Source organism: Lepidochelys kempii, chromosome 3, assembly GCF_965140285.1.
Source record: "Lepidochelys kempii isolate rLepKem1 chromosome 3, rLepKem1.hap1, whole genome shotgun sequence".
Taxonomy (NCBI): Eukaryota; Metazoa; Chordata; order Testudines; family Cheloniidae; genus Lepidochelys; species Lepidochelys kempii.
In genome coordinates, this window is record NC_136382.1 from 198,277,612 (window position 1) to 198,305,207 (window position 27,596).

At 42.0% G+C, this 27,596-nt stretch overlaps 1 protein-coding gene across 1 annotated transcript in view; it reads right to left on the minus strand.

Moving 5' to 3' along the window:
- The window catches only part of MACROD2 (mono-ADP ribosylhydrolase 2), a 1,318,211-nt gene that overhangs the window by 109,203 nt on the left and 1,181,412 nt on the right, over positions 1-27,596 (minus strand). Inside the window, exon 9 of the mRNA XM_073339564.2 lies at positions 9,762-9,843. Coding sequence (XP_073195665.1) covers positions 9,762-9,843 — 82 coding nt within the window. The remainder of the gene's footprint in view (positions 1-9,761; positions 9,844-27,596) is intronic.

The window sequence follows — 27,596 nt, forward strand, 5'->3', positions numbered from 1 at the left end:
GTCCCATCGTGAGAAGAGTCACTGAAATGCAGACATCTAGAGGACACTGTCTGAGCAAATGAGGAAAAGGGGGCATTACCAGAGCTGGTCCAGGGTTGAGTGGGAGCAAAGGAGCCATGGGAGGAGCACTTGAAGGCACGGGACCAGAACAAGACCTCCAATAATGCTCCCACTACCTTGCCCATACCATGAGAAACTGGACTGCATTTTTGCAAATGATGCTACTATTGCACCCAAGAATGAGTTTTCCATAACACACTCCAGATAACATGGCAAGTATCCTTGACACCACATAAGGGATCCCACCAGGAGGAGATTTTTCTAGAAAGCAAGCACTGTATGATCGAGCAGTCTCACAGGTTACACAACAATCCCATGCAAACCACCAGACAAACTGCTGTGGAAGAGAGCTCTAAAAGCAACCAACCTGAACATGCTGCAGTTTAGTGCTCTGATATCATGTGAAATACAATGTATGGGGGATTTCTGAGTGCTGGTTGTCCATCACCATTAACTAATATATGCTAGATAACATATATATCGTACTAATATTATGTATTATCCACCCTATGTATGTGTGGTGGATGATACACACACACACACACACATATATAGGGTGGATAATATATACCTATGCATTAAGCACCAATAACATTAAGCACAAATATTGTAACAGTGATACAGCCTAACCTGGCTTATACCATAATCCTGTTCATTTATGCCAAGTATCCCATAACTCCTTGCATTTGCTGAAATAAGCATTTAGCATAAGCAGATAGATACCAAGATACATTTGCTTTTATGTCTTAGAACAAGCTAGGGAAGTCCCTTCATGGACCAGTACCTGGAATGCTAGTATCCAAAACAAAGATAAGGAAGGAACAGAACAAGTGAGGGAACTGGAACAGACTGATTGGTTGGATTTTAGTGATGTGTAAAGAGCTATGTAACTTGTAAAATCATCATATAAATAATACCAGCTGAAATGTGAATTTTGGAAGCACACCTGCTATGTACAGTGAATGCAACTGTGCTGCATGATACAGCTTCCCTGAGACTGGTATCATATACATTTTCCATACTATGTTATAATTGGCTTAGAGCAATAAACCTGATGGACATTCGTTTTTGGCCTCTTGAACACATTTCATAACAAATCAAAGGGTGGACAAGCAATTGACTATCCAGTTTATCAACAACCACTATGCTGGGCAGAGCTAGAAGACTCTCTCCACTTGCTTGACCTTTAATGCCTTTCCCCCACAATGTGCTCAAAATGGCATTCATGCCGGAGGTTTAAAGCTATAAAACTTTATTTCCCTGCAGTATCATAACCCACAACCACTGAACACATTTGCTACCTCCAAACCCTGCTTCCCACCTTGCTTCCTGTTTGTTCCCCCGCTGCCCCATCCCTTGCCAACCTCCTGCCCCTCACTCATGATGCTGGAAACAAGGAGTTTAAAATAAATAAAATGTACTGCATGGCAGTCCTGTTTATAGTAGGAACGAATGCAGAAAAAAAAAGGCAATAGAAAAAAATTGACTTACTGGTTTATAAATGCCCTCATCTTTTAGCTAACTTGAGATCTGAAGAGGTAAGTTGCCGCAAACAGGCTTTAGAGACATTTCAAAATGCATATATTTGTAGCCATTATTAAGCATTCCTGGCTATCTGAAACAATTATTGAACAATACTCTATTTTTGTATTTCAGTGCACTTTATGCTGAACTGTGGGTGTCATAAAAGAAAATGTAAGGTGAGGATAGTGCTCTATTTTGGCATGTACACTGCAAGGCACTGCTGCTCTCTCGGGACTACTCATTCAGCTACCATTTCCCTTCCATTTCTGCACCAGCTGCGGCAACACCATCCTGGTATATAGCGGTGCTTCCTATCTTCCCTTCTGTGACTCCTGCGAGCTTGCTTCAGGGTAACATCCTCCAATGTCAGGACAGCCTGAAGAGGTGCACATGCAATAGCTAACCTGTCCCCAACTGATACAGATTAACACGGTTACCACTCTGAAACCTGTCCCCGACTGTCCTCCATCCAAACAAGCCCCCCACACTTAAAGCCTAAAGGCCTATGCCCAACCATTCCACATACCTCATTCAGCTAAAACCACCACAGCCCCCCCCCACGCATGCACCCACCCCACAACCCCCCACCCATCTGAAGCTGCCAATACCACCCCCAAACCAGCATTTTCATAAGGTTCTTATACAAGAGGGATGTAATCTGCAAAATGCCTTAACCTCTCAAAGCAAACCCCACAGTGCAAAGAGAAGATGGAAATAGCATTGTTGCTGGAATGGGGGACAATAATTAACTTGTGCTTTTTCTGTTTTCCCTCAGAACTTGTAATGCCTCTGTCCATGAACACGGGAGGCTTGTCAGTCACTGAGCGGCTGACTAAACTCCAAAGAGAAAAAAAGATGATAACAACAAAGGAAATGTTCCAGGACTTAGTGACTGCAACCCAAGGGAAGTCCACAAAGGCAGAAGTGTAGAAGGATGGTTTTCTGGAGCACTCAGAAAGGCTCAAAATGGAGTATGTGACCCAGGAGGGGGACTTGAGGAAGACAATGCCAAGGCAAATAGCTGTGATGGAGCACTGTTTGTTACGAAGGTCAAGCACAGCATCCCATGCCAGCACTGTTCTGCAAACAATGGGAAACAAACCATACTGGGACCACCATTTCAATCAACCACATAGCCAAGTAGTCTTCTGCATCCTGAAATTCTGCAGCCACGGCTGGTCACCCCAGTGCTGCCTCACTATCCTGTCCCACCAGTCAGTGCTAGTTGATCAAGCCCAGAAGTGGCAATCCACCAAGTGAAGCTGCTCCAGATAAATGCCCTGCAAAACTAACTGCTCCATTTCTTCCTCCTGCTCCTCCTCCACCTGTTGCCGTATTGCTGCGGCATCTAAAGCTGCTGAGTCAAATCCATCTGCCTGTGCAACTGCATTATCCAGGTTGTATTAATGATTGTCAGGATTGCAGATCTCAGCAGTGTGCCCTCCGTGCTGCCTGACAGCAGCCTGAAAATGGCGCTTTCAAAATGATGGGGTTCCAAGAGAGAAATCGTGGGTGTTTTCTAATTTGATCCCCAATCCCAGAATTCCTGTAAGTTCCTACAGGTTTTTGCTGTGTTTCCCAGTAGATGTTATAGAAACATATTTATCAATAAAAATCAATGGATAGAAAACTGGATAAGGATTCTGTTAGAAGGAACAATGGATTCCAGCTAAGCAATATAAATATTGGGCCCTTTACTGTCACATTTACTCATGTGACTGGTCCACTGAAATCAATGGTGTGAGTAAAAACTACGTGCGTGAACAAGAGTTGCAGGATAGGATTCCTGGCTTGCTGGAAGTCATGTGGCAATACATTGTATCTGTACATTCTTGTGGACTAACAGCTGAGGGGATTTCACAACATAGCTGGATTGAAAATGTCAGAGCTCTTTTACTCCATAAGAAGATATGAAACAGAAAGACTTGGCTGTTTCTCTTCCCTTTTAAGTTAAGACTAAGCTATTGCTCTAGACACAGAGGAATGTCTTCCTACGCTCATTCTATTTTTTTTCCTGCTTACATTTTAGAAGTTTATCGGCAAAAGAACAAAACGTTCAACAGAAAAAATTGTTCATAGAAAAACCCAGTATTTTTCTGTGTCAGTGACCATGAACCATTATGAGTGGGCTCTGGGCCTGATCAAAGCCTACATAAGCCTCCCATTGACTTCATTGGGCTTTGTATCAAGCCCCGATCCACTGACTACAGTGACTCTAATTCAGAAATGCTTAGATTATAACAATGAGGACCAAACAACTACATTCATACACAAGAGTACGTTATGAATTATCCATAGATTCATATTACCATAGTGGTCTGCTTTTCCCCCTATAGATATTTACACTTTACAAATGACTAGGCTTTTGGCACTTGGTGCAGGATAAGTAGCATTACTCAACTAATTTTTCCGGCACTCCATTTGCAAAATATGCTTTAAATTATGTCCCAGTAATGGAACTATTTCCCTATATCTGTATTCCACTTACTGAAACACACTGAGGTGTAACTCTAGCTTCGTATCACTATCACTTGACTAGCTCAAGTATTTGGATGTCTTTCTGGATTTATTAATACACCAAGTTTAAAGTAATAACTATTTCTGTAGATAAAATCATGAAGGTATTGCTTTTCTAAGTAACCGGGTCCACACATGTTGAAGTGGAAACATTTCTTAGAATTTCTGACACTAGGTTCACATCTGAAATCTCAACAACTTTTCTCTCAGTTTAAAGAAGCACCCCAGTGAATACTAAGATAGAGCAGTATCAGTTGAAATACATGGCAAACCAGGAACACTGCTACTTTAAAAAAAAGTCTTTTTCTTTGCTTTAAGAATATATGGAATATAAAAAACCATCAGTAGTTTATGAATCCCTCCAGAATATAATCTAAATGTCAGAAAGTTATTGCCAGAGGCAGTGACTGTAGCAAGCTCCCTGTCATGGAGCTATATTAAAGTCCATTGTTCAAGAAACAGGTCTTCCAGAGATATGGGACACCTTTAAAGTCAAGGCAGCTGCACAATAATTGTCAGCGTCTTTATATGTAAATCACAGTGAAAGAAAAGCCAAATGAAGATAGCTCACAAAAGAGCAAAAAAAGAATAATTCAGGAAATGGAACCATTATATAGGGGTATTTTTTTTTAATTAAAGTGAATTTAATGCTGGTGAGAATTGCTGGGTTGACATCACTGGAAAAGAAAGTGTTTATTGTACAGGACAGGCCTGGCATAGGCAACAACATCACAAGATATGGCACACTGCCCTACCACTGTGCCTCAGTCCTGATTGGAATGAGAATGTGGATCACTTTTCAAACCCATTCAGTCCTTATGTCTCTTCTGAGATTGCCAACAGAAGTGCCAATTAGTGTCATGGATGTCCATCAAATATTAAATTGATGTTTTCTATTATGTCCTTCCCAAAACTCTCAATACTCTTGTAATGCCGTTTTACTTACAGAAAAAATTAATTTTAATCAACTTTTGGTAAGGTAGTAAGCCACATGGAAACAAATTTAAGGCATGATTTTCCACTCCCTGGTACCTCGTGTAGTCATTTACACATCGGCAAAGTGAACACAACAATGTAAAAGTCCATCATTCTGATTGGGTGGCATTTTACACCTCTGCAAAGATGTGATTTGGCACTATTTCAGGGACATTTATCTGTGTGGGTTGATACTGAGGGTGGGGTTGGTTGTATGGGGATGGAGGAGACTTTTGTGTTTTTATAGGGTGTTCAGTTCCACTGGCTGTTTCATTTGGGGTTTTATAATTGGTGTCTGGGGGCCTAGAGTTCTCAGATAGGCATCCCTTTTTATTATTATAGAAAGCCAAATAAATAAATACAAATAAATATGTAAATAAGGTGCAAGGGAGTGGAGAATCAGGCCAAATGAGTTCTATTGTTGCAGAGCTGGTATAGGTTTAGTCAGAACCCACCCCTTCATTTGAGATATTTTGTTTAAGAATGATTGGTGAAGTATGCCATGTATTTTCTATGATCCTATGTTCCTCAACATGATGTTACTTAGAAGGATGCCGATATCATTTGAATGTTTAATCATTAGAGACTAAGATGGAAGGTGTAATGTAGAGATGAGTCCCACACAACACCCAGGATATAAACTCCACCAAAGGTTTTGGAGTTCAGACCCAGATTCCCCTCTTCAGCATGCAGGGGGAAATTGCAACTTCTGCAGCCCCCCTACTTTTTATCTTCTCTCCATTATTATTTGTCCTGATAGGGTTGCTCCTCCCTTCTTGCTAATCTTTTAGATCTTGTTAAATGTTTTAGTGTTCCTGTATTTATTTTAATTATTTTCTCTGATGACTGTTCCCAAAATGTCTATAGTTCATATTCTAAGGGCTGCAAAGTTTCCCACAGAAGGGAACTTTGCTTCAGCCTGACCAATCCTCAGGATAGTCAGGCTGTTTTGATGGCTGCACATCTGCTTCATGGTCAAATTTCTTAGATGGGTTAGGGAGCTAACCATATTCCCTCCACTATGACCTTTCTAGGCTCTCTGTGAATCCTGATTCCCCTTCCCCTCTACCTCCAGTGAGACCTGAAGGCTAATAATGTTGGGGCGGGGGTGTCAAAATAATAACACACAGCTGCCATCACAGGGGAAGATACAGAGGGGTCGGCAGCTGCAGGGGTTCATTGTACTCCTCAAAAGACACTTGTGGAGGTGTCATGGTGGATTCAGTTGCACCCTTCCAGAGCAGGTCTCTATCTCTCAGCCTGGTAGTCAGCTAGGGAGATCCCTCCTGAAGGAACGTTAAGACAGGCACTCTTCCCACCGCTACTTCTGACAGTGGAGGGAGTGGTGTTATCGACTCTGTTTCTAGGGGTAGGGCACAGAGCTATTGGGAATGAAATCGCTCAGTGGCTGCAGTATGCTCAGTGTCCATACTCAGGCTCTGCTTACTTCTCTGCACGTGGACAACTCAGCTGGGTCAGAGATCTGTGGGTAGGAAACTGAGGCACTGAGAGACTAATGACCAGTTTTTAAAGGTATTTAGGCACCTCAGTCTCATTGATTTCATTGGGAACCAGGCACCTAAATACCTCTAAAAATCTGACCCTAAGTGACTTACCCAAGGCCACACAGACTGTTTGTGGCAGAGCAGGGAATTGAATCCAACTCTCCTAAGTCCCAGGCTAATGCCCTAACCTCTGGGCAATCCTTCATCACTTGCTAGGGCCAAAATTTTCAAAACTAATTGGTGAGTTTTGGTGCCAAACTTGAGACACTTTAAAGTGCCTCCTTTACAGAAGGTAGATGCGCTGCTCTTTCTGAAAATCACCTTTCCCCTCTTTAAGGCATCTCAAGCTGGGGACTCAAAAACTGAAGCACTCAGAATTACCAGTCACTTTTGAAAATCTTGGTCTATCTGAAGCTCCTTTTAAAAATGGGCCCGAAGGTCTTCTGAAAATCTGTCCCCACTTGTGAGTGCTGAGTGTGAAAATCTGTCCCTCTGTGCAAGGCACCCTGCACAGGTGCTGAGCTTAAGCTTTGCCTGTCCACACCTCTTCCAGCAGTGCTCAGCCACCTGCAGCACTGAACCTTTCGGGGGTCTTCCCCCTCTTCAGTTTACTTTATACAAGAAGCTCATAAACACCTTCCCATGCACCTAAGTAACTCAAGTCCATGTCAAAAATAATTAATTTAATGTGTCAAAAGGACAATAAAAGCCACTGCACCCCAACTATAGCCACCCAAACAGAAACCCCTTTCTGTTCCAAAAGACTGAGTGCCATATGGATCTTGCAGCAGAGGTGACACATCGGGGGAGGGCATGTAGGGTCATGTACCCCACCCCACCCCCGATTTCTCAGGCCGCCTCTCACTGGGATGCCCACCAGCAAGGGGCTTCAGCAGTACTCACCGTGTGTCCATCCAGCGTGGGAAGGGAGGAAGCAGCAGGATGGCCGGCTGTGGGCTAACCACCCCCCACACACACTACACTGAGCTGCTTCTCCTTCCCTGCGACTGGAGTCCTAGCGCTTCCTGGGGCCCGTTTGGCAGACGGTCCGCTGAGGTGAGTCCGAGGAGCATCTCTGAGATTGGGTACAGGAGCTGCGACGTGGTGCTCAGCACCAGGCAGCTCAGGTGGAGCCCCATCCAGCCCAAAAGCCCTGGGGATGAGTGAGAGGAGCAGACTGGGGGCTGGGAGTGGGAAAGAGGGGGTGGACTCTGCTGTTGCCACTGCTGGGGGTGCATTGAAGCAGTAGCAGCAGCCTCCAACGTGCCTATCAAGGAGAAGGCAGTTTGGGGAGTGTCATGTTCCCCCCCCACCCAACAAAAAGTGACTGATAATTCCCCAACCTCCTTGTTAACAGAGACGACCCAGCACCACCGCCCCCCACCCTGATGGGGCATGGAGGACTGTGCATCCCAATTGTGTTGCCCCTTTTGTTTGTCTTGTTTTGAACACTTGCTTAATGGATTGAGGATAGTTCAGGCAGGGAGGGATGCCTGCAAGCTCTGCAAGGGGCTAGCCAGCCACAGGACAGGGAGCAGGAGGAGGTAGTTGCTCATGTATGTTGTCTGCATACATATCGAGTTTTTTCGGGGGCCAGGAGGGGGGAGGCAGAGGCAATGCGTGTGGCGGTCACATGCCCCCACAGAACCTTTCAATTGCGTGCCCCACCCCCAATCCGCAGTTATCTGTCACCTCTGCCTTGCAGTGTGCTCAGGAAGTCAACAAGTCAGGCTGTGTCAGATCAAGGTGGAATCAAATTCCATTCCCTTTCTCCTCTGACTAGGGGCCCTGAAGTTCTCTCTTAAATACCTAGGCTCTGTGAGGAGGAGGATGGTTTGCTCAATATCAGAGCCAGCAACAGAACACAGATCTCCTGAGACCGAATCCACTCTCCTAACCACTGGGCCACATTGCCAAAGAGTATCACACTGAATGAATTAGAAGCTAATGCAGTCTTTGGAGCACATGCATAATATTCCAGACACAATATATTGCTAAGTAAGTTGACAGCCACAGTCTGTGCTAGCTGAAGTACTCAGGGGGTCTTCAGTTGTAGCCTCCCTGAGAGATCACTGCAATAATTGAATCAGGAGGTGACAGAGGCATCTAAAACAATAGTGACATCAGGCAGAAAGGTCAAAATTTCCTTGACACAAGCCCAGATGTGTGTGTGTGTGGGGGGGGAACACACTTTTGGCCACTGTGACTTTCTGGATAGCCAAAAGGCAGCTAAGATCCACATTAGCCACCTGGGGCATGATGCTCATTTACTCTGTGGCCCCTTTACGTCAACCTGGCAGAGTAAAGGCATCTTAGAGTGGGTGCACATGTAATTCAGGAGCATCAGCCTGCTAGAATCTGAATGCTAAGAATAGGCAAGAACATCCCTCAGAAGAAGCAATGCAACAGAAAGGACAAAGCATTGTACAAGCAATAAAAAGAAAAAAAGCAAGGTAGGGTTGAAAAATAAAACAAATAAAAATCCCTAATGATGGACACAATAAAAATGAATCAGTTACTCTGAGGGTTTTTTTTCCATTTACTATCCATTAGGTTTTCTTACATTCCAAATAGGAGACTTCTATGTGAGACACAAGACAAATTACTAACATTCCCTAAGTGCTCCAGAGAGCTGCTTTCCTCAGATTCATTTTTGTACAGGGACATCTCAAACTTTAAAGTTCTCATTCAGGTTTTAGCTCTGTGATACTTTTTCTGTCACAATGAAATCGTACCAGCATCATTAATGAAGAGAAAACATAGACAAAGCATATGAAAAAGCCATAAACACAGACAGCCTTATTCTTCCCTCACTTACATGAGTTGTAAATCATTTCCTTCTTGAAGTCAGTGTTTGGTGCTATAAAACTAGTTTTAATGACTGGAGACAGAGACAGCAAAAATGTGGAAACAACCAATTCTCAATATCACAAAGTTAGGCTCCCATCTTACAAACACATTTTTGCATGTTCTGATCTTTGCTACCATGAGTTGCTCCATTGATTTCAAAAGTTAAGCACATGCATAAGTGTTTGCAGGATTGCAGCCTTAATATGTAGTTGATCTTGAAAGAACACGAATGTTTTAATTTTTTGCTGTGGCATGGCAAGAAGATGCCAAGTGCTGTCTTTTTACTGCCCAGTTCATGAAAGTCAGAAGGCAACTAATGACTGCACATACCTGTGGGGAAATATTCGCTCATTTTCTTCTTGAAAATTTTGTAGTCGACCTCCAAAAAGACGCAGAAGATGACACGATCCAGCTGTAAGAAACAAAATTATTCATAGTGAAACTAGAGTGATAATAAATGTTAAGAATAATATTTAATAACAGCACAGAAATGTTTGAACTGACATTTTGTATGCCAGCTAAGTGGAAAAACATTGTTTTGTGTTTGTTGTATGAGCTGTATTGTAATATACAAAACACCATTTTTCACTGCAGTTCACTACTGTGTTCTTTGCTAAATGCCTACTGTTTATGCAAACCACCTCTGAGCATGATATAAATGTGCTCTGGCATTCCAGCTGAGTACCTAGATGCAGTGTTTGATGGAAGAGTCACACAAGGGGTGTCTAGCATAAGTACAATAGAACAAATGGGTAAACAAAGAGCTCTTTATTCAATCTTTGCCCGACAAACATATTTGCAAAACTGTTTAGCATTTTAGAATGGCTTGAAAAGCTTTCGTGTCTTTTTAATTAACATGAAACTATTTACTCTCTATATAATATAGCCAGAAATGCAACAAAAACAAAAGCTGTTTACAGAACAAACAGCACACAGGGTAAATAAAACATTTACTACGCCATACAGTCAGTGAGGCCAAGTGTATAAATGGCACCATAACACATAATGTGTGCAGCATCCGCCACCTTTTAAAAGTAAATTGCCTTGGAGATCATTACATGTGAAAAGGTTTCTCTTAAAAAGAAAGAGAGAGCCAGAGAGAGAGCAACAACTGAAGACTGAAAAATTGCAGGAAGCTCAATTCAACCCTTGCTTATGTTTGTACCAGTCAGCGTAACCCAGGGCACCGGGCCCCAGCAGCAGAAAGATCACCGACAACGGGGATGCAACACCATGTACCCAACACATGTCCAGCCTGCACTTAGCCAGCGTTTCCGGAAAAGCAAGTGTTGCTAGCCAGAAAGATCAGAGAAATGAGGATTCAGCCTCTATGCTGACAAGTCCCTATGGAGACCTCACCACTGTTTAAAGCTGCCCTCCCCCTAGTGGAACCTCCGACAGGGGCACATGCTGCCTTCCCCGATGGTGAATGAGTCTGGGGCGCTAGAGCCATTGTGCACCACAGGAAGAACAAAGAACTGTCAACATGGAGAGAAAAAAAATAAAAAAAACAACCCTCCTCCTAATCCTTACTAGAAAAACTTGGCCTTTCAGAAAAGCAGCTTCTTGGAAGAATTTAAGGGCCAGATCCTGTCCTCAAATGCTTATACACAACTCTCCTATCTCAGTGCAGAGAAATCCATCCTTTCATTCCTCCACGTAGCGCAACATCTATTTACTCTGGAGTGAAAGTGCCAAAAAAATGATGGATGAATGTTATGCTGGGCAGTGGTAATGGCTACCAGTGAATGAATCTTTGAATCAAAGAGAATCACAGCCCTTGATCAAGTCAATGTGCAAACCAGTCGTAGGCTCAACGGAAGGAGCAATGAAGCCCCTTTAAGTAGTGAGACAGCTGGAAACGGGTGGCTAGCAACCAAGGCACTTGGCTGCATGGAGAGGCCTGATCAGAGCTAACCTAGATCAGCATGGATTTCCCTGGTGGAAAGCACAGGGCTAGGACACTGGTTTTGTAGGCTGCAAGTGTTAGAGGCAAAATCCAGCAGGGATCCTGGAGAAACCTGTGAGCAAGACTCTGACAGGAAGCAGAGAGTCAGAGCTTCTTGAGCACAGAGTTTGCTGGGAGGCACAAGGTGGTATTTCTGAGCAAGGAAACTGCCTGCTATTGTTTGTTTCTATTGTATTCAGAGAAACAGGACTTGGTGCACATGCTTTGTAAATAAACAAGATTACACCAGAGAAATACTTGATTTGTATCATCAGTTTCTCCTAATGGAAACAATCTTGAAGGGACTGAATATTAGCTAACTGCTCAGGTCAAAGGGGCAATGATACAATGTTTTAGAATGGAAGGCCCCAATCCAGCAAACATTTACATAGCTACTTTGCTTTATTCATGGGAGTAGTTCCACTGAAGTTAACAGGGCCACTCACAAGAGCAAAGTGAAGTGTGTGTGTTTGCAGGATCGGCGCTTTACGCTTCATTTCCCTAATTTATATTTATTGTAAACGTTGATTTCCCCAGTGATCGTCAGGCTATCCTACATCATCATATTCTATCTTCACCTCCTGGGCTTATTTGACCGGATACTTGGATACTAAGTGATGGGTATCACCTAAGGGTGGTGACAGACAGCCTAACAAGGCCCTGCTCTACAGACACTTATACATCAGAGAATTAATTTTAGTCATGCACGCAGAAGTCCATGGTGGTCTCTGCAGTCTCAGTGTGTCTAGTCTGTTATAGAGTCCACATTTTATTTTAATTTGGCTTTATTATATGCTCGCTCTCTTTTTTTTTTCCTGTACACAGTTGACACCCTTAAAATATTCCCTGAGCTTGAAGGATCCTAGTGTTTCTAATGCAATGCTCTAAAAACAAGGAATCGCTCTGGAAATGGCAGTATTTTTCAAACTGGTGGAATTTTTCCAGTGTCCTCACTGTACATACTCTATTTATAAACCCGTTCAATTTCTTCTCAGTGTGTGAAAAAGTGTCCTGTTTTTAAGTATGCATAAAAATGCTGTGATGACAGCTCAAATCCTGTGTTTATCTGATTGAATGGCATGTGTTGGCAGATAGTAAATCTGAAATTAAACCAAATTCTAGCATCCTGCCAGTCACTGAATATTTTATCTGACATACCCAGCTAAAATAATTTGAAATTAGCTGTGGAAAGTAACCCTTGTCCTCACCCCTTCCATTCCAACCACATCAAGTAAAGGTTTAATCCAGCATAAAAACACTTGCCTGCTGACTCACAAAAGTGCAGCAGGACTTTTGGAACCTGCATTTGAGCTGGCTACTCCATATTCTAGAGGGAAAATCTCCTGTCTTGTGGTTGTGGAATGCCAGCTTGATTAGGTATTTCATGCTGCCCCTTCACTGAGGGAAGAAAAATAATATTGAGGCACTCTACTTGGTATGCTCAGTGAATCTCCAATGTCTTCTTGCAGGTGCTAGCTCTTCCACAGCTGAATGAATACCACTCAATTGAGGAAAGGGTTTAAAGGGGCTACAACTTGAGGGTATTCAGGCTCACCCTTGATTGACAGCTCTGTTCTGAAGGCTAGTCTTGGATGCACCCTTCCCCTCTCAGAGCTTGATTAAATTCTGCTCCCTGCACAGCTGTGAATAGGTGGATCAAAGAACCCAAAAACTAAGAGCTCTGCATCACAGGAGGCAGGGAGTTAAATTGCATGAGTCCTTTGCTTAGCAGGGAGCTTTACAGCTCCAGGCTGTGGAACATATTGATTTTTTTCCCTTGGGAACCTATCTATTTGACAGGCACCATTTAAGGGTAAGAGGCATACCTTTCTTCTAATTTGGTTAGCTGCACCTGATGCATGATCTGCAGCCTTCTAGGCCCTGTGTTACTTAGAAGACTGAAGCTGTTTTACACTGGACTGAATCCTGAGTCAGACATTAGGACCAGGTACTTTATTAGAAGGACACAGTGAAATTCAAAATCACATTGAAAATGTTTAGTGAGTTTCACCATTTGGTTGATGGTCACTGTCTTGTGAGCTTGCAATGATAACGTCTTTCTGAGGTACTGCTCTGAGGGGAGATCGCCTGCATGCTCTTCCCTGGCCCTTGTAAGAAAGTGTTTCACGGTAACACAGCTGCTGATGCCCAGCTTGGTGCGGGCAAGGGATCTGTGTTTCCCTGGACTCCCACACAAGGCCAGGAAGAAACAGGAGCCTGGGGCAGCCAGAACCCCCTTCTTCCCTCTCCAGGACGTGCCATGGTCAGGTAGCAATAGGACCTGGGGTGGGCAGAAGCGTTCTTTACTTCCCAGGCCTTTTCTACAGGTCTAAGGAAGGCATTTATTTAGGGTTGCCAGCTTTGTAATATTTAAAAACTGGACACTCCAGCCAGAGTGCTAGAACCTCCCCTTCCCCACCTTCTCCTCCTGAAGACCTGCCTCTTCCCCCCAGGCCTCACTCCTGCCCTGCTTCTTCCCCCAAGACCCCATTCCTTCCCTGCCCCTTCCCCCTGAAGCCTCACACCCATTTGTTCCTCTTTTCTCCTCCCTCCGTCACCCACTGCTTTTCCCCTCTCCCTGCATGGGTCAGGAGGGACTCGCCTGGGCTGGGAGGTGCAGCCGCCTGATGCAGGTAGGAGGTGGCCCTGGCTGAGTAGGGGCTCGCATGGGTGATGACTCTGCGCCTCCCTGCCAGACTTTACTGGACTTTGAGTGTCCCGGTCAGTAGATCTGACTGGACACTGTGAGGTCCCCTTTTCGACTGGACTCTCCAGTAAAAAATGGAGCACCTGGCCACCTTACATTTATTTCACTCAGGTCTATTCATTAATCATGGCCTCTAGCCACAGCATTATTTGTATCTGTCACTGGTGGTATGGTGTCAGTCATTATCAGCATTAGTCTGATATTTTCTTTGGGGTATTGCAGAATTGTACATATATATCCAAACCCCTTTTCATGCAGAGTTTTAAAGAGAGAGCTCTGTGCATTTTAGTGTATATATTTAGTATTATTTATATTCTGGTAGTGTCTTGAGGCACTAATGAAATCAGGTCCTATTGTACACTGTACATACACATAAAAAATAATCCCTGCCCCAAAGAATTGACAGTCTGAATATACAAGAGACACAAAGGCGGAGAGAAAAGAAGTATTATTATCCCCATTTTACAGATGTGGAACTGAGATACAGAGACACAAAATAACTACCCATGGTCACAAAGGAAGAGCTGAAAACTGAACAGAGATCTCCTGATTCCCAGTCTAGTGCTTTACCCAAAAGAGTCACTGTGTTCTAGTGACATTAGAACATTATAGCCTGGCCACTTAGAATCATAGAAGTGTAGGACTGGAAGGGACCTTGGTAAGTCATCTAGTCCAGTCCCCTGCACTGAGGCAGGACTACGTATTGCCTAGACCATCCCTGACAAGTGCTTATCTAACCTGTTCTTAAAAACCTCCGATGAATGAGATTCCACAGCCTCCCTAGGTTGTTTGTTCCACTCTTAACTACCCTCACAGTTAGAAATACAGCAGCCTGACTGCTGAGCAACACATTTCACTGGCTCATCACTGAACACAGAGTTGAGGTTATGGGTACTATCGCCATTTTCAAAGCCCTGCCTGGCATTGGTCCTGGCTCCCTGAGAGATTGGCACTTACTTTATTTATCTATCTTAGGTACAAATGTGTGTGGTGGGGGTCCACCGGCACCCAACAATGGCCCATTCTGCACCTGCTCTGCCTCTTCCCCCGAGGCCCTGCCCCCTGCTCACTCCTCTCTGCCCCCTCCCCCTGACACTTGCCCTTAAGGCAAGTAAAAAGTGATGGGGCCAAGCCCCCTCCCCCACTTCTGGCACCCATGTTGTGTACCACTTAAGTCCTTAAAATAGGAGTTAAGTGGTGCATAGGCATCATGCTCTCCCTCAATATAGGGGTGAATTTGACTATTGATGAATAGCGTGCAACTTTCCATAATGAAACTCACCTGCTTTCAGGTTTCATTACAAACCTAAAATCCAAGCCCAGGTTTATGAAGGTTCACAAACCTTTTGAGCAAAAGTGTATTGAGTTTCAGGCAAACCAGGGACAGGTAAGTTTTAGGCAAACACAGGCCAATGCCTGGGCCACCCTTCAACGCTCTTGCTTTCTACACAAATATTTATGCTTTCAAAGCAAAAAGTATTGGTTTTGAGGTTCACGACTTTGAGTTTGGGGGTTCTTTGACCCTGAACCTCAAAGCAAAACTGTGGGTGAGAACCCATATTCCAAACCCTCCTGCCAGGGTGGAACTGCAGAGTTTGCATTGCTCTCATAATGGTATACATTTAGCCCTGTCACTTCACCCAAGGAACAAATAGCTGTAGAAGACTAGCTGTGAGGAAGTAACTTTTTATTTAAGACAAAAACACCCACAAAGCAATATTATTAGTGGTCTGATATTCTAGTTTATGATTTTTATTCTGCCTGGAGTGAAAAGTAATTAAGAGACCAAAGCCAAAACAATCACCTGACATTTATTATGAGTTTAAAAGATTAATATAAACAACAGCATTTAGATGTATTGTCTAAGCTTCACAATAATCTGTACCCTTAACAGGATATGCAATGGTGATGCACCAAGCCATGAAATCAAGATAAATGCAAAACATTGTCAAAACAGCCCTCACTGGCTGATCAGTAATCCTGAGGGCAGGAGTCCTTTTACCCAAATCACATGAAGAACAAATTAACTCTCTTGTGGGTATCACATATACCATCAATAATTATTCTGGCATAAATTTATGGCACATTTTAAAGCAAATGAATAACACTCGCACTTTCCACTTGGGGTGATTTTCACCATAGATCTCAAACACGGGTACGCAATACAATCTGATTAAATGTATGGTATAACTGTGGCACAGAGCATTACAAAACATGCTCACAATCACAAAGAATGCTGACAGCAGAATAGCACTAAGACCCAGATCTCCTCAATCCCAATCCGATATTTTATCCCTTGAACCAAGCTGCTTCTGAAATAGGCCTTGAGATTCATGTACGAGGGGAACTGAAACATAAAAGACTAAATTTAGACCTGATATAAAGAGATCCAGTTTCACTTAATACCATCAATTTTTAATCTGGCACATTATTTCAATGCATACTTTCATTGAGCAAATCCATTACAAATCCCTTCTCTAAATCAGAGTGTTCGTCTTTACATCAGAAAGCATGTTCCCCTCTAGAGAGCACATTGCAAGTTTTCAGTATTTTCTCCTTCCCATTTACTCTGTATTCAAGTGTGTTTACAGTATTCTCTTCCGGTGCCTGACTGTGCTGAGGTGTTGTTCACTTTATTTTTGTTAATGAATCATTTGTCATTCAACTGCAGCAGCTTTCCAAACGTTCGAAAGAAGCAATCTGGATTTCAAATAGAAATAGCTAAAAATCAAAATAATGGTAATTCCTGAGCAAATTTGCAAGTTGGCTTCAATAAAAGCTTGCTTGTCCTAGCTATCTGTTATTGCATCTGATCACAAGACTGAAACAAACAAGAATTAAAAAACCCAACTCCTCCTATTGTTTACCCTATGATCACTTTCAGTTTTTAAATATAACATACAAGGCAGGAACTACTTGCTGCAGTGGCCCTGTTGCAGTGCGGATGCTGCAAAAGACAGATGATAGCATGTACTGCTAACAAAGACAGATTATAAAGTGGTTGTTAAAAGCACCGCATGTCTGCTCTTTTGGTCAACGGTTAAAAGTTGCTCCGTAACTGAAAGAAGAAACAAACCTATAAAAGCTACCCAGTGTTTAAGGAAACATCTGGGTTTATTTATTCTGATAGCAACTGAAACTCATCAGTAAAGTGGCAAGATAGTACTTTAAAAATGCATTTGTTTTTACCAAGATATCCATCAGTCTACAGAATACAGTTTTATGCCACACAAATATGATGACATAAGCGCCATTAATCGTTTTCAGCTTAATACCCACTGCCCCTTGAAGATACATGTTTGGAATATCAGAAGATGACCTCCATTTTTCACAGTTACCAGTCATAGGGCGCTGACACAGCCAAGATAATCCTGTATTCAGCCATACTAGGGGAATGAATGGATTCTGATGAATGTAATTTGCTATCTCAATGACAAATGGCAAATGTGAAGAGAGGGTATGCATGCAAATATAACTGTGATAAATAAGGGCTTGTGAAGGATAGTACTCAGGAAGTATCTGGCAGACAGTTTTACAACAGCTATGCATTTCTCAGGAGATAAATCATCATCTTAAATTAAGTTATCATTATACCTTCATTGTGAATCTCCATTAGAGTAAGACTGCATCATGGCACAAAAATCAAGCAAAATTTTGTAATCAATGAGCTAACTTTTACCTGTATTCTCTTGCTTTAGGACATAAATTATTCAACGCCACAAAGATTAAACACAATGTAGTATAATTGGGCCTACGTTTTCAAAAGTGACTGGTGCTTTTGAGTTCCTCAGAGTTTTTGGATCTCAATTTGACACAACTTAAAGGGATCTGATATTCAGAACACACAGAGCACCCATACTCTGATAATTAGGCACCATGTTGGACACCTAATAGTTGAAGCATCCAAAACCACTTGCTACTTTTGAAACTTTTGGTGGTTTTAGTATTTTACAAGCTGTTGTAATAAGAAAAGGAGTACTTGTGGCACCTTAGAGACTAACAAATTTAGTCTCTAAGGTGCCACAAGTACTCCTTTTCTTTTTGCGGATACAGACTAACACGACTGCTACTCTGAAAGCTGTTGTAATGTTGAGTAATGCTTTGCAATGCTGAATGTGATAGTTTCTTCTCTCCGTGTATTATCAAAAGGCCAACATGAGATACAGCATCACTTGTCAAGAACCAGAGCTCTGTATTTATTACCTAGGATCAAAATCAAAGAATGCTTGTGGGCATATAGATCAGATTGAGAGCCTTTTATCAATTCTCCAGGATGTTCCTTGTGTTACATCTCTAAAAAATCCCTCTTTCATTACATTTCCGTCTTGATGTGAAATTCTATTTTTTATTGAAAAATGGTTCACATTCTATTCAAATTGTAATTGTAGACACAGACAGCCCCAAGGAATACAGATAAGAAAATAACAAGACTTGCTGTACATAAGATTTGCAGAAAAAGAAGATGCAACAGAATCTGGAAGGAGCATGTATCCTGTTAAGTTGAATCACCTTGTTTATAAGTCATTGCAGACAAGAGGTGAAATAGAAATGGGAGATTCCCTGTCTTCAGTGGGTCCAGGATTTCAGCCAGGGTTTTTTGTTTGCTTTGGTTTTGTTTTTTTTGAAGGGTATAACAATTTCTCACTTTCACTTTCTTGTTACTCAAAGAGATAATTGAAAACCCCCATATAAACCAAAGCACTGATAAATTTCAGTGCATGTCTATCAACTCCCTTCAAATTCAATGAGAATTTTTACATGTTTTCATTGATCTGACTGTATAAAATTACAACTGTGTGTGTAAACTTAACAATATATGGAGATCATCCTCCTTTCAGAAATCCAACACAATTGTGGCACTCAAAATAGTGAAACTGAAGATATTTTGGAGGGGGAGGGGAACTTACATGAATATACATTACTATTTAAAAATGAAACATTTATATTTACACACTTGGGTCCCCATCCTGCAAAGTTGGTTCATAACTTTAATTATGTGAGTAGTGGATGAGACTACTTACATGTGCAAAGTTATAAAACATACCTAAATCTATGCAGGATCTGGCCTTAGTAATGTTTTCAATATATGTAATTAGGTTTTTAAAATCCATTTCAGGCCAAATAAAACGGACACTATCCTTTTCTAAGGATCTCTCATTGAGTTATTGCCTCTATTTTTCATAGCTTATTTAATCATTCTAATCTTCATCCTGCATTTAACTAGCATTCAGATTGGGCCTGATCCAAAGCTCACTGACGTCAATGGAAAGACTCCCACTGACTTCACTGGGTTTTGGATCAATGGTATTATGCCCTAACTATCCTAGCAAGAAGACAATGATACATCAGAAATAGCATTTTTGACTCCAAGTATATCTGGGTAGCCAAAAATTCAGTAAGTGGCAACAAATTACACACTCAGTGATGGAGTGATAATTTACTAGGATACCTAAGTTATCTCACCATCGCTCCATGGCCCTCTTTGCCCTCTTTCTCTTTCACTTGATTAAGATCATCTCTAGAGGTAATGCTGATATGAGAAATGAATAATTACTCTTTGTCATGATGATTAAAAAGTACATGCCTACTACTAATGTTATAAATACATTAAATACATAATAGCTTTATAACTGTAATGCATTTATCACCCAAATAATTTGTTGTTCATTGTTAGGTAGAAATCCATCTTTCTGAAAAGCTCTGTACAAGAACGGGCACCACAGAGCACAACTCACCAGCAGCCACAAAGCCAGTGCCCGCATTAGAACCCACACTGAACCCTACGCATGTAAATATTACCTTGTCTCCCTCCTTGAAAGAAAATGTGTCACCAATTTAGCTGTCACTTGCAGAATTCACTTACAGATCAAATTAAACACAGTAATATGAGCCTTTAAAGACCATTTCTAAAGGACAAAAGCTGATTTGCTCAAAATACTAGTCCCTATCCATCTCTCTCATCCTAATGTAGGAGCTAATCTTTGTGATCAGAAAAAGCAGAGCCAGGGAGAGTAGGTGGTTAAGAATGATTTTCAGCACTACTGGAAGTGACTCCACTACTCCTGGGATACACAAAACAGTATTTCTGTCTCAGTGAAGAAAGTCAGTACAGGATCGTTTAACTTAACAAGTGCCATGTAAACTAGGCACTATTATTAAAACTTTATCTTCCTCTGTCCTACCAGACAGTTCTCCCTTCTTTTTGTACAAGATGTTTTACATGGAAGTAACTGCATCCAGTATTTGATTAAGACCTTGTTGTGGTTAGGACAAAATAATAAACTTTCACTGTGTTGAAGAAAAACTTTCACGGTATTATGAAGAATTGTAGAATGACGAGTTACCAGCAATCCCCAACTTGTAGTGCCAGCCGTCCCATCTCTCTGCACCACCAACTAGCAGAAGGACCACCAATCCTATCTCTCTCCACCATTTCTAACAAGCAAGACTAGTAATCCCCAGCACATCCAGTAACAAGACTGATTAGGATTTTGGCATATGATTGTGGATTATAACTTGGCCAAACTGTCCCCATGTTAAAGATGATTAAGCAAGCTTGATATAATTGACAGACATCTTCAACAGAGTATATTGCAACTTTAATATACTTCATTCTAAAAACTCTGCTAGGATATAAATGTCAACTGTATTCCAACATTTTTAATGGGGGGGGGGGAGAGAACCATCTCTAAGGAATTAGTATAAAATTAATTAATAGATGGTAATAGAATGACAGCTTTCCAAAGATCGTATATGTTCCAGCATTTTATTGAGTCTTGCTGCCTAACCTTTGGTACAGTAATTCCATAATATGCATCTTCTAGATCTAATTCTGCTTTGTAACCGGAATGCCAAAGATGGCTGTTACTGATTTCTGCTACAGGTCACAGCGAAGATGCAGCAGAGGCAAACAGGCATTAATTTACATTTATTAGAGGGGAAAAGAAAACACCTCATTTGCATTTGTGCTATACGCTGCTAACCATCCATTCTAGTTACTCACCATCAGGATAGAAGAGGTTCATGTTACAAGGATGTTGTTCACGTGCAATTGACAAGAGTAGCATAATTTATATCAACTGCCCAAATGCACTGTTGTGTACAAAATTCTCAAAACTATTTATTGTCAAATGGTCAATGCTAAATGCACAAAAATGTAACTGTCATTAATTCATGAAATAAAGTATGTTTGCACAGCGCTCTGGAAATGTAAAAGCACTTTGAACAGCAAGGGCTAACCATTATTATTTTTACTTGTGTGGCCTTACTATATAAACCATAAACCACTATCACCTCTTGTGGAAAGTTCCTTTGGGCCAGAGCCAAATCCAAGCACAGTATATGACACTTCTGATAAAAAATAATATCTGTCAATGGTCCTATTTTGATTTCAGCTGAAAATTCTCTTTAAGACATTCATTGCAAAGTTCTTCACAATATGTGTTAGGTAAAATGCACTTTATGGCTTTGCAATGATAGACAGACATTTATGAAAATGAGCCAGTGTTTTATTGCATTTTTCTCATGTGCCTAAGACACCTAAGAATGGTTTTGCCTTCACCACAGTTAACCCTGACATAAACCGTGCTATAGGTTGTATGTGAGACACATGTTGGCCTAGTGGCCCAAGCACTGCACTGGGACTTCAGATGCATCTGTTCTATTCCTGGCTGGGTGATCTTAGACAAGTAATTTCCTCTCTCTGTGCCTCAGTTTCCCCATCTGTAAAGCATTTTGAGATCTCCTGCCAAAAAGTGCTATTTAAGAGTTACCTTGATATTATTATTATTATTATTACTACTACTATATAATCTCATTCTACAGCCACCGAGTTTCTCTCTGCTTTCCCCTTCTCTGATCAGCCAACTTGTCTTCTGTTCCTTATGTCTGGATGACAGAGCAAACTGGCATACATGTGGATCTTTCTCTTGGTGTGAGAGCCCGGAGGCTGCTCACACAAGATTGCATTTTCAAAGGGCTCCCTTATCTGTACCTACAATATTTATGAGAACATCCATTTGCATAGCACTTGAAAAAAATCTACTTGTCTACTTGTGAATGGTGAGTAGGAAACTTGAACTAAGCTAGCAGATTCTGCAGAATTCGGAATCATTTAATCATCAGTTATATTTTTGGCCCTTATAGTTTCATTAGTAACCTTTTAAATGTGAACAAAAGCAAACCAGGGCAATCTTTACTTCCTGAGTGTCTGCAACGATGTAGCCTCTATGTGCTAGAGACAATGCATGAATGTAATCCCTTAAACAATTCAAGTAAAGACAATTAAGTGTAGCTCTGTCACCCCAAGCACCAGCTATCTGAGCTGCAGTGCTAGCAACTTCAGTAAATGTCCTCTTAACTTCAAACATCTGAACTATTTGGCTTTTATGTCGCCCTACATTGTCCTATGCTGCCAACCATGGGTTCATCACACTTGTGAGGAAAGTATAAAACAAGCAGAAACCAACAAAACGTTAACATTTTCATGCCTTGATTAGAGAATAGGAGAATGATGGGTTACAGCAGGATTGAGAGGCCACTGGCAGATTCCAGGCCTAATATTTGTAGAGGCTTTGACTTCTGGCTGACCTGGCTGCGGAATATTCTGTCTGTGTCATAACTCTCCAAATCAGATAACATTTTATGCCTAGTTAATATTTGGTTAAACACGCTCTCTTCCATAGTGTGAATTCATCTGGGTGGGTTTAATCTACCTAAGAACATTTAAAATAAATGATCTTGTTCAAATGTAGTTAATAAGACTAACATTTATAGCTCATATGCTTATTTATTCAGCATAATAGTTTTATTCTTTAACTAAGAGAGAAGGAAAATTGAGAGGGGAAATATTTGACAGGGTTAACAACAAGCTACTTAAAAGAGAAAAAATACATTGGATTTTTTTTTTTAATTATGTTTGAACTGACTAACAGCAGATGAAACATTTTACTATGCTTATACGTTTATAAATCACTTTGGAGGAGCTAAACAGCATACTTATCCACAGGTTAAACACAGCATCAAACTAAACATAGCAGGATCATCAGTCAGACTCTAGAAACGAGCAGCCCTACAGGACTAGAGCACAATTCAGCACAGCTGGGAATCTGTGTTCATGAAAGGCCTTAGGGCTGATAAAGGCAGAGCGTTGCAGGCATGTCACTCGTGAGGTGAATTGCTGGGACTGTGTTGGAGGCTTGCTCAGCACCTGCTTTGAGGCCTGGTCCACGCTAGAAAATCAGGTGTGAAAAATCCACACCCCTGGGCGACATAGTTAAACTGACCTATGTCTTCGTGTACAGTGCTAGGTTGACAGAATTCTTCCATTGACCCAGCTATTGCCTCTCAGGAAGATGGATTATCTACTCAACAAGATAATCCCTCCAATTGGCATAGGTAGTGTCTACAATGAAGTACTACAGTGGCATTTTAAGCGTAGACAAACCCTTACTCTGCCTCTAAAGCACTCAGTATTTCATGGTCACGGAAATTTAAAATTATCTAATTTCAGCTAGAAACAAAAAGGGAAAAAATACAGGGGTTTGGCTCTTGGGGATGGAACACAATGGCTCACATCCTCAGCTGGCGTAAAATAGCATAGCTCAGTTGACCTAAATAGAGCAACCCCAACTGACGCCAGCCCAGGATCTCTTCCCAGCCTGTCAACTCCATTCAAGTGCAGCGCATATTCAGTAATTCTCTGTTAAAAATCCATATGGCACATTCAGAATTCGGCATATACGTTACTAACTGGTATTGGAACCAAATTAATGATTTGGATTTATGACACCCACCCAAAGCTTTACAGCCTGATGGAATTTCAAAATATCATCTCCTGCAAACATTTTTAATGAAGTAATCCAGCCTAAAATAATCCACCCAAATCACAAAAGAAGCAACTTGATACTAATCAACCTCTCCTCAGTAATTCTTGCTAATCTTCAGTTTTCAGTGACTGAAATACCTAACAAAACAGATGGAATTAAACATCAAACTCCCGGTAATTTTTGGCATTTTCCCCATTAAACACTAAGGTACTGAACACTTAAAACACTTATGCAAGTAACTTTACTCATGTTAGTAATTACTTGACTTCAAGTAAAGTTACTCATGTGCATAAGTGTCTCAAAGGTCAGGGCCTAAGTGATCATTTCAATGGACATAACTTGGCCACAAATATCAATTTTTAATATCCTAAGTGCAAACTAGCACCTGAAACATGTCAAAGTCTCAAAAAAAAAAAAAAGCCCAAATCAATTTTCTCACAGATTTTTTTTTTCCTAAAAATATCGGCTCCTGGGCTCCTGCTCAAAGTGGAGAGATGGCATTCAGTTAAATTATAACCCTCTAAAACAGTGGATTTAGAATAGACATTAAAGAAGTCCTAGAACTATACCATTGCAGATGTGGGACTACAACAGATCTAAGCTTTCAAGGAATGTTATGCTTGTGGTTTGAACTGCATCTTGCTGCACCACGGGATGATACTTTCTTGGGGGCAGAAGTATTTTCATTATCTTCTCATTTTGGTACAGAATGAATAGGTACCTTCTGTCTAGCTAGGAACTTTGTCTATGAATAAAAAAATCTGGTTGGAATGATGAATGATATAATTCCGAGTTATAATGCAACTTTCATGTCATCATAAACTTTTGTCTGTCTGTGGCACTGTATGTGTGTTACTGTCATGCACTCACTACTGTCAACCCCAAGCATTCAAAAATCATGAGACTGGCTTACAAATCACGAGATTTTACAAAAATAATAAATTTTGAGTTATCGTTTGCTTTCTGAGCCTTTAGAGTGCACTCAGGACACATTTTCAAGCTTTTTGTTGCAACCAGGGCCATCCCTATGAGGGTGTGGGGCCCAGGAAAAATCAGGCCCCACCCTGCATCCACTACTGGGCCGGATCCCGCTGGTGCTGGACTGCCTGCTGCTGCTGGCGGGGGGCTATTTTTGGCCATAGTGCCACGGTGGCTCAGGGCTCTGCTGGGGCGGGGGACTCGTTGCACCAAATTGTGGGCAGTTGAGCCGGCCGCTGTCTCTACTAATTGCCAACGAGATGGAGGGCCCTGCGGAAGTGATGAATTCATCTTCCGGCAGTGGCGCTGGAACATTTTTAATAGTGGGGGTGCTGAAAGCCAGCCCCTTTATCCCTGTGCCCCCCCAGAGCTGAGGCCGGGAGCAAAGCCACAGGTGCGGGGCCTGCAGCCAGGACACCAGGTGCAAGGCAGCAACAGATCCACAGTCTCACAGGGTGGCAGCCAGGACCCTGGACACGGGGCAACAGCAGAGCCCCGGGCATGCGGGGCCGGCAGCTGAGACCCCAGGCATGCAGGGCCAACAGCCGAGAACCTAGGCACGGAGCTGGCAGCTGGGAGCCTGTGGGTGCTGCAGCACCCCACACCCCTAGTTCCCGCACCTATGTCTTCCGGGACTGACTGCGCTGGCCAATCACACCGTCCCATGGGATCCCCCAAAGCATAGGGCCCAGAGCCCTACCCAAGGGACAGCTCTGGCTGCGACCATGAGGATAGATTGAAAAAAAAAAAAAGCTGAGATTCTCAGCTAATCATATGCTTCTGGCAGCTGCGGCTTTAAGAAAAACATCAGATATCATGAGAGTTGGCAGCAGAATATGCTGTACATTGCACTATCCTTCACAACTCAAGCAGGAAAAAAGAGATGCAGCAATTCTGGGAGACGACAAAATATTTATCTGAAACAGACAAATAACATAGCTATATATTCTCAAATTCTCTCTGGCCACAATCCATTTCCACTGAACTCAATGAGGACCCTTCCATTGACTTTAATGGGATTTGGATCAGGCCCTCTAGGAGACTTCTCACACACCTATGGTACCATTCGCAAAGAGTAAACAATAAAGGCCCAGTTTTCCTCCCAGCAATGTGTGTGGGCATCTCCACATTGCTATGCTGAAAGGGGAAGTGTCAATTTTGTAGCACATTTCCCTTCCCCTGTCCCTCCTTCACAGATGCCACTTCATGGATCCCCTTCCCTTCCCCACACAGAAAGGATTCAGTAGGTTTCTGGGGGTGGTACTGAATATGGAATGAGGAGGTTGATCGGGGGACGGTCTGTTCGCTGTTGGACTGCTTCCCACTCTGCTTCAGGATTTCCAAATGGAGATCTGGGCAGGAAGTGATGCGACTCAGAGCGCTATTGCTGCCCCTCTGGATTTCCTCCAGCACTGCTACTAAGCAGCAGCGAGGGGACTGCACCAATGAGCTCTGCTGCCAAGAAGAGTGGGCCCAACAGAGCAGCAGTTATCCCTGTGGGATGGCTCAGTCCCCAAATCCACAAAGCAGGCCTGCAAAATCTGCAGCTTTCATAATCCTTCCTGCATCCAGGGGAGGAAAACGCTGCAAGGGGACCCTTACCAAATCTTTTCTTTTCCGTTAGCCTATCCTCCCCGCCAGGGGATTTTCCTAAAGAGATCGTCAGCCAACGTATCAGTAATAGGTCTACCAAAAAAGTGATAACTTCAATAATATTCTCCACTATAAAGTCCATTGACAGTATGTTGCAGGGTTTGCAAGTCCATTTTTCTGGATGTTTGGTAGGAAAGTGCTGCAAACAGGACTCCAGCGATAAATGTCAGTATCCAAAATGCTAGCTTTACAATGAACAGCACAGCCACAGACATATTTTGAAGTCTGCTACTAAACAAATTTTGGCAACAGAAAGGAGTTATTAAGAAAAACTTTCATTCACAGGAACTGAAATGTGTTTTCTGGTGAAATGAGACAAGTCTGTAAATCGTTGCGGGTTTTTTTCCACCCAGTTCTTAAGATTAAAACCGTATTCTTTTATTTTATTCATGTTGTGTTTATTTAAAAGGTTCAATCTGCCTTAAGTCAGAGCAATTTTGAATGCAAAATGGTTTTTATCTTTCTTTTATGTGCTGTTTTTTCATGCAGCCGGGATAGAGTGGCTCATCAAAAGAAAGCAGGGCGGACTGAATTTTATCTCACTATTATTGTGATATAGCTGCAGTGGGCAATCTGATCTCATCAAGATACAATTGCAGTAAAGATGTCTAAGTGGATGTCACAGCATAGCTGAAAGATACTAAAGTGAAATGAACCAAAAAAAGCAATCTTTCCAATGCAAATCACAAAGTTAAGTTGCAGGGATTTGTAAGCAGAAAATGGGGTGGGGCAGAGATGGCATCCTCACGAATGTCTGATTGGCCCTTTTAAAATAATTTTGAACACATTTGGCGAGTGTATAATTAAGGGATTTACAATATTAAAACCTGGAGCTTTGTGCCGCAGTACACAAAATGAGATGATAAGTAACAAGGGAAAGGGTGAATTATACCTCCTCCCATTGCTGTTTGAACTACTGTCTGCTAAGATAAACACTACTGATTGTTTTCACGCCTCTTCTCTAGTAGACAGAGACTACTAATTTTGGCAAATCGATAGTAAAAGACAGCTAAGAAACTGAGGCTCATTTTACGTAAGTCTAAAACCACAAT